At 43.4% G+C, this 8694-nt stretch overlaps 1 protein-coding gene across 1 annotated transcript in view; it reads right to left on the minus strand.

Annotated features, from left to right (window-relative positions):
* Window positions 1–5517, minus strand: part of Stom (stomatin) — a 29389-nt gene extending 23872 nt beyond the window's left edge. Inside the window, exon 1 of the mRNA XM_010602948.3 lies at window positions 5377–5517. Coding sequence (XP_010601250.1) covers window positions 5377–5431 — 55 coding nt within the window. The 5' untranslated portion in view covers window positions 5432–5517. The remainder of the gene's footprint in view (window positions 1–5376) is intronic.
* Between the last annotated feature and the right edge of the window lie 3177 nt (window positions 5518–8694).

Consider the following 8694-nt stretch of genomic DNA (forward strand, 5'->3'; position numbering starts at 1 on the left):
AAAAAAAAAAAAAAAAAAAAAAGAGCCAGAGATGAGAAAGCAGCAGAATTAGCATCCGATAGGATCTCAATAAATACACACTAACAAAATGGTGGTTAAGAGACAGGGGATTTCAGACTCAACAAGACATTATAACTGGCCTTTCAACTACTTTAATTAGGTAGTTTAGGGTCATTAAAATACCCTTATCCTCAAATCTCCAAGGAAGAAAGCATTCTCTCCGCTGGAGCGACTTCAGGCCAGATGGCAGCAAGTTAAGAACCCGGACTGAAAGATTACATGGTATCTTTTCTTCCCTGTCATGAACCATCTACAGCTGTCAAGGCCATCCTAAAAACTGGTCCTGGGGAAGCATTATATGAACTGAATCACCAAGCCTCAAATGTGCCTGCCATGAAATATTAAGGAAAGGGAATGGACTAATCCTTTTAAAGATTTTCAATAAAAGTTGAAGTAAAGGGAATCCTTGGCTTGGCTCAAAAGTCACGAGACTAAAACATGCAAAAATGTTTTATTTCCTAATATTTCCTGAAGATTTTCTGCAGCTCTTCTTCATTTAAATATTTCAGGCACAAAAGAGGAGGGGAAAAAAAGAGGTCAGAACAATTTAATGTTTGGACCTCTGAGGCTCGGGCAGGCTTTCTCTGGCCCTTTCCTAACTGTGAGGTTAGAGAATTCAGGAAATGAGGAGACTGGGCTGAACATGGCCCATGTCTGGAAATATAGAAACACTTCTGTTGGAAAAACTGGGGAGAAAATCAATTTCATCACGGATATTAAGTTCACTGAAGTCTGATTAGGCCAGAAAAACATGAAAATAGAACAAAATCCTATGTTTTGGTGTTTTTATGCTCAACGCAGTATTTAATAAGTAGTAGTTATTATTATTATGACAACTGTAAGATCATTATTGATGCAGTTCATAGGAATAAACTTTTTAGTACGTGAATTGCCTTCTGGGACCTAAGCACCATGGAGAAAATACTAAGACTAACAATCTGTCTAGGGACTCCCTCTCTGGAGGAGAAACAGATCAGATTTCGAGTGTTGGGAGGCGGGAGTGGGTGGGGAGGGTGGACTGCACTTCTAAATGTTGTTAGGTCATCTGTCATACAAATCTGTCATATTCGCCTGTAAATTTCAATTTACTGGAAAATGGCTAGGCTTTCTGAGTAGTACTCTAACAATAGCTTTCTGGTTTGAAAGTCCTAGACATTGTTAACCTTCTTCTTCTTCTTCTTCATCTTCTTCGTTTTCTCCATTCAACGTCTCAACACTTTTCATTTTAAAGTTTCCAGAGGAAGTTCGTGTAGATTTTCACAGTTAATACTTAAAACGCTGGGAGCGCACAGGGCAGGAGATTACGCCCCGTGTACAGCCGGGGAGTGACTGGGGACACGGAGACTCTCCCAAGGTGACCCGGGTGTGAAGTGACGGTCCTGAGATCTCAAGCCAGAGCCCGTCCTTCTGAACTCTGCCTTGTTTCTCTACACCACACTCTCTTCCCACAGGTGGTCAGGTCACTCCAGTGGACGAGTGTGGCATCTTCTTTATCGCTGAGTGTTTTAAGGAGGATATTTTCTTGGTCTTATCTTCAGGGCTAATCAAATGAAGCGTCAAGGCAAAGGCTTGGTGTTCAAGTCTCTTTATCAATTCCAGAGCGCAAAGATATAGGGTAAAAAACGGAGGAACGCATGCATCAGTAGAAAATGAAGGCACAATGCCTTCTTTCTACTGTTGGGATCTCTCACTTCTCTCCTTACTTTCATAAATGAAGTTTCTCATTAGGTACAATATATTATCTTGCAATTATAATCCCTTCCTTGATAATGTAAACCCAGATAAACAGTCTACCTGTAGTAATTATGTAATGAGGAATGTGATTGTCATGTTTTAAAATCAGCAGTTCGAGTTACGAAAACAATGAATAAAGCTGCCAACAGATATTTAACGTTTTACAATGTGATCTGTTCCCTTTCCACTTCCTTTTTCTTTCAAGAAATGTTTTGCACACCTACTATGTACTTGATATTGAGCTAGAACAACGAGGAAGACATAATCTTTGTTTTCAGAAGCTCTCCTTGTCCAAAAGGGTAATGGATAAATCAAACTGATAATTATAGTACTGCTAATAAACATTATGGCAGAGGCATGCACAGGATGCTAGGCCAACGTGAGAGAGGTGTTCAGTTTTAATTTTCAGAAAATTGCTCTTCCTTTCCTGTTCTTTCTCTTATCTCCCCTCCCCCTCTCCATGCTGTTCCTCCTTTTTTAACAGTGCTAGGGGATTGAACCCGGGATCTCACACATGCTAGCCAAGTGCTCTACCACGGAACTACCCCCAGCGCTTTTTAAAATATTTAATTTAAAAACAGGGTTTCAGCCGGGAGTGGTGGCGCACGCCTGTAATCCCAGCACTCAGAAGGCTGAGGCAGGAGGATTGCTGTGAGTTTGAGACCAGCCTGGGATACATAGTGAGTTCCAGGTCAGTCTCAACTACATAGTGAGACTCTGTCTCAAAAAAACCCAAATAAATAAATAAAATAAAAACAAGGTTTCACTAAGTTGCCTGGACTGGCCTTGAACTTGTGATCCTTCTGCCTCAGCTTCCTGAGTAACTAGGATCCCAGGCATGTGCCATAGCATCCAGCTGTATGCCTTCTTTAAAAACAGATTTTTGAATCCTGTCTATATCAGTTCATCAATGTCTTTAAATTTTTTTTCTTCAAAAGTGACGATCTTTTATAGTATAAAATTTATCAACCTTCACCCAAAATCTACTTAATCATAAAAAAAATACACAAATGTCAGCTTTTGTAGTCTTGGTTTCTGGTTTCAGTTAATATATGACCAATAATGGTCAGACTCATATTAATTATTGAAGAAGTTACAAAGTGCTCCCCAATTTGATTGGCTTACAACAACTGAAATAAACAAATCAGTCCCATGATCCTGCTTATTTTCTGAGATTCTCCCAAAGGGATTTATCCTGTTGACATGGCTCTTAATTATAATGATACATTTCTTTGCAATCTACCTGCATTATTTCATTACAAGTGACTGTACCAGCTTTAGGAAAAATTAGTCATGTCCTAGGTTTGATTATGTTCACCTGTCTAGGACTAATTCTTAATAAAGATATAGAGTGTAGGCTTCTGTAATTCCACTGTAACCTCAGACACCCTGTGTCTTGTGGCTGCCATATCCAAGAGGTCTTGACTGATGCAGGGTTCTGTTGGCCTTTCTTTGCTTATTTGCCTTCAGTAAAGAATTGAAAATTGGTAGGCTCTAAGATAGAGAAAAAGGTCTGGAAAATCAGAGAGCCTGGGTTTGAACCCTGGCTCTGAATCTTATAAGCTGTCTCTGATTTTTATTACACTGACCTTCAGTTTCCTTATTGTAAAATGGAAATAATGACATTTTTCTTGTGGACTTGTTGCCATCCTGCAATTAGATAAATATAAAGCACTTAACGCCAATTAGATAAATGTAAAGCACTTAATGCTGTATCTGACATACGACAGCATTCAAGAGATAATGCTTGTAAAGCACTTAGGCTGGGTTGGGTGTATAACAAACATTCCAGAAAGTCTATTTAATATATTCTAGTAATGGCTTTCCTATTTCCTCTAAGGTTTACCACAACACACGCATGCACACACAGACACACAGAGTAACACAGACTAAGTCTATAATTTTAGAGGAGAGGGTGTATTCATTTTCACTAGTTTCTTAACAGATTTCTACCTTTAAAAAACAGATTAAGTGTAGAACCACAAAAAAAGAATTCAGAAGTTAAAAAATTAGTCTGTGATGAAAACAAACATTTAAGAACAAAGATCATGTTTATTCCCAAAGAACTTCAGACTGATTTCACAGAGCAGTGTCCTAGTAAGAGGTCAGGGTACAGAGGAAAGAAACTTTACCACTTTACCTTTTTTTTTTTTTTTTGAGATCTAGGAAAAGACAACTATAAGTAATGATCACAACTTTTTCCTGTTCAACTTTTGTTATCAAAGTCAGATTTAAAATATGGCACCAGTAGCATACCTATGTGACTTTAAGCAATTTAACCTCATCGAGTATCAGTGTCTTCGAGTGTAATGCTGGGGATGGGAGCAGTACCTGTCACATCTGTTGTGAAGATTTAATAAAATGTCTATAAAATATTTGGCATCAAGCCTGGCCTATTTAGTGTTCATTTTTTGTTACTGTCTTGCTGGTGTACTCCATATATAATTTTTTTGCATTGTTGGGGATTGATCCCACTCAGGGCCACACACATACTAGGCAAGCACACACTCAACCACCACTAAATTACATCCCCACACGTTTCTAACGGTTTTGAGCTCCTGGGAAGGAATTAAGGACAGGGACCCCAAGGAGGGCCATACAAATAATCAGAATAAACGACTCCGGCTAAGTGCTTTTTGAGGCTTCTGGAAAAGCCTAGCAGCACCCTAAATTTCCTCTCCTGCATCATTCTGTCTGAAATACCATCTTTAGAAATAATTCCTTTGGATCACTAAGAGCTCCCGAGAGGATAGCAATACTCCGGAGAGGCTGATCACCTCTCTTCCCCCACCCCAAGGAGTTGGCCAATAAAACCTCAAGGTGGTACTCTCTCAAGGATGCTAGCTTTCTTCACAGGGGAACAAGATTGAGTCACTCACAGTGGCTCAAGACTGAGAAGGCCTAGTGGGGTGGTGATGGTAGGGGAACCCAGAGGTCCTCCTAAGGGACAAAAGCCCTGACTGAAGAAGGGCTCCCTAAGACACATCAGAAGAGGAGGAAGAATGGGCAGAAAGAGGGGAGGAATGCCTTCCTGGGGCCTTGGGACAGGTTCCCAAGCTGCAGAGATGGTGGGAGGGAGGTAGGGATTCTTTCCAGGTCCAAGGATGGGCCTTCACTCTGGGGGTGGCTCAGTTTGGACAGAGCAGGCGACCTGGGGATGGGGAGGAGCGGGCGAGGGCAGAAGACGCCGGACTCCGCCTGCACCACTCACTGGCTGCCAGTTACTTCTGCGCTTCCTCGCCCTAGTGGATGCCACGAGATAAGGAAGCTCTGGCACCCGGCCGGCGGGGCGTCTGGCCACAAGGGATAACGCGAGTCCCGGCACCGTTCTGAACACTGAGCACGGCCCCTGCCACGGGCGCGTCCACCGCGTGCCCTGCCAGGCAGTGCCCTCTGCACCCCACCGCCCGATGTCGTGACCCCCAGCCTGCGAAACGGGGTTTGAGGAAGAAGGACCATGGCTCTGGGGAGCGCCCTGGCAGCTCAAAGCAGCGGAGACACCTGGTTGTCAAACCGCGGTCTCCAGAAGCGGGTTAAGAACTGCAGGCCACGCTGGGGCCTCGCCAGGGGCTCGAGGCTCACCCTTGAGGGAGTCGGGCAGCCGCCGGGCGTCATCTGTGTTCCGCTTCTCAGACATGCTGCGCGAGCCGGAGTCCTCCTCTTCTACCGCGGTCGCTGAAGCAGAAAACCCGGGAATGCGCGGACTGACCGGCGGTCGGAGAACCAGGCTGCAGCCCCGCCCCCTCCCGGGCCCGCCCTCGACACCCGACCAATAGGAGCCCCGTATCGAGGAAGGCACTCCCACGCCACGCCCCCGGAAACGGGTTTGGGCTTCCAGGAGGCGCGGTAGGCTGGGGGTGTTGGGGTGGCGGCCGGCAGGTGGGTCTGGAAAAAAAGGTGCGAGTGAGAGAAAGGCAATTAGAGCGAGGCGCTTCCCGCGGGCGGAGGAACTGAGGGGAGTGGCGTCCCTCTGGTGACTGTGTGGGGTCGGAGTTGAGGTCGGAAGCCTGAGGGTCGCGGACTTGGCCAGGCTGAGGAGAGAACCGGTGGCGCGAGAGTGAAAAAATTCGAACGAGGCGCACTTTCTGTTTTCGGACGAAAAGCCCCAGAGGAGCCCCTGGCAGGTGGCGGAGGTGTGCTCACTGCTGAGGCGCAGAGAGCCGGCCCTCGTTTTGTTACATTCTACTGGCGGACACCTGCAAACACGCCAAGGCAGCCTTGCACCTCACCGGGTCCGCTGCGAAGGAAACAGCACAGGGCAGCCGCTTTAGATCCGGGGCAAGGGGAGAGGCATTCTGTGGGCAGGGGGCCTGGAGATGTTGCCAGGAAGACGGGAAGCAGCCAGCCTTGGCAGGGGGCCAGGAGGGGCAGGAGGACCCCAAACCTAGGCCGAGGGATAAGCCAACCCAAGGCCTTCCCAACCTCTGGCTTTTTTGTTTGAGCGCTGAAAACCACACTGTCGAACACCACTCCGATAAAGGATGATCTTTGCTCGAAGGGGAAGTCTCTGTCTAGAGTTTGATAAAAGTCTGATTCAGGGCTCTGAAGATGACTTCCCATCAAACACGGCAAGGAATTGTTCATATTCCTACGGGTGTTGAGCAGCTCATGCAGTCACAATGTTTATTAGCCTTCTGGAGAAGACGAGGGTGGCAGCACAGTAATTAAATGGTCCCGCCTTCTTGAGAAAGTCGACGAGCCCCAGACACAGGTCTTCCTGTTTATGCTGTGGTTCCCAGGAAAGAGGAGTAAGTGCATGAGAAATGAAACTCTAGGAGAAGAGGGCTTGATCACAAATTGCATAGAAAGTATTTAGGTTTTATTTTTGCTGAAAAGGAAAACAGTATTTCAAAATAAATTTAATGTCTGTACTCCTCCCTGCTACTTTAGCTCAGGTCTTGAGGCGGTTCCAACAGTGTCGCTTCTGAAGCCTCTCCCTTAGGGACAAAGATTTCAGTAAACACTTACAGGCACTGGTTTTAAATTGCATCAGTTCTGGAGGTAATTCCGGATCCCAAATAAGAATGACTTTGATGTGGTCTTCAAATTACTTTCAGAATTGATGAGAATTTGTCATTTTGATTTAAATACTGACTTTCACTTACCTGTGAAACTGGTGTATTTTGGTTTCTCGTATGTACTTATAAAATAAATGTCAGCATGTCTTTCTCTCCTTTTGGGATATATATATATATTCAAATATATTATATATAAATTTTTGCTTTGCAGTACTGGAGATTGAACCTAGGGCGTCACATATGCTAGTCAAGTAAGTGTTCTACAACTGAGCTAGATTTCCACCCTCCTTTGGGGAGATTTTTAATTCTAAATTTTCTCCTAATAATGACTACAAAGTTAGAATTTTTAAAAAGAATTTTATGCTTTAAAAATGGAGACATTAGAGCTGGGCGTGGTGGCATACGCCTTGAATCCCAGCACTCTGGAGGCTGAGACAGGATGATCTCTGTGAGTTCGAGACCAGCCTGGGCTACATAGTGAGTTCCAGGTCAGTCTCAACTACATAGTTAGGCCCTGTGTCAACCCCCCCCCAAAAAAAGTGGAGACATCAGACAAAGTCATGAATAAACCAAAGAGAGAATTACTTATAATTTTATTGTCTCCTACATAAATATTAGTTTTAATGAATATTCCTGCTTGTTATTTAGAGGATATTTGTATGTCACTAAAATCAAACTATATATTCTATATACTATAATACTTTTGTGTGTTATTTTGTTGTTTGCCTAGTATATTCAGGGTATCAAGTTAAATACTGATCAATGATGATAGTGATGACATTAAGATGTGGAAATGAGGTTGAAAGGATGCACCATGAATCTGTAATTGAATAAGCAGAAGGAAATTTAATTTTTTTTTTTTTTGGTGTGTGTCTGTCCAAAAAAAGGGAAAAAAACTTCAGTAAGAGCAGCTGGAAGGTCCTTAACTATTTTTTTTTCTTTAAATTGCTAATCCAAGATTTTCTTGATGCCTTCAATGAAGTCAGCTAATCAGATACATTGTGGGAATAGAAATAACAGCAAGTTATAAATTTGCACCATTCTGCCTGGGATGGGATTAATAAATTTGATCTGTTTCTTTATATGGATTAATTTGCATTAATTACATTACTGTTGTCAGTAGCTCCTTCCAAAAGTGCCTTTCCAGTTAAATGTTAAAGGGTTTTGGGTTGCTTGCCTCTCCTTCCAGAGTTAGAGTCCATGTTCGTCTCGTCTCAAACAAAGAATTGAAAGAGATGAGCAAAAAGCAGTGAGAAAAATTTATTTAAAAAAGTAAAAGTGAAAAGAGAGAAACTGACTTTGCAGAGTGAGCTTGGACTGAGTAAAAGAGGAAAAGATGAAAGTGTACTCTAGAGGGAGCAGGGCAGGCAATCTTGAAGAAAGTCCTAAAAGCAAGCTCTTCTTGGTGTCTGTGTCCTTGTTTACTGTCCAAATCTCAAAGAAACTTTCAAAAACGTCTACATCCAGGTCCTGAGAGGCAGTGCCGGGACCCCATGCCCTGGCTGACCGTCACATCTGGATCCCCTATTGAGGACCGGCAGGAGCCCTCCCTAGAAGTCCACGGGTAGAGCTTTGGGAACTGTTCTGTGCATGTATTCCTGACTCTTGTACTTAACAGGTTAAACTTACTTTCTGGGCCAGCTTTGCCACACCCTAAACTTCTTTGTCATTACAGTAAAGTTTCTCTCTTATCTCCTTTTGAGGAACAAGAGTTTCATCAGAGGATTTTACCTATTCGGGTGTGGCAACAGCCCAGGTATGCCACAATACCTGCTAAGATGACAGAATTCAAATTTCCTGGTCTTGTGAAAATGTTACATTACTGTAAGTAACATTGGGGGCATTTAATATAGTTAGGAAGAATCTTATTAATCTTCTATAT

The sequence above is a fragment of the Fukomys damarensis genome, unplaced genomic scaffold, assembly GCF_012274545.1.
Source record: "Fukomys damarensis isolate Sample0158 unplaced genomic scaffold, DMR_v1.0_HiC HiC_scaffold_36, whole genome shotgun sequence".
Lineage (NCBI taxonomy): Eukaryota > Metazoa > Chordata > Mammalia > Rodentia > Bathyergidae > Fukomys > Fukomys damarensis.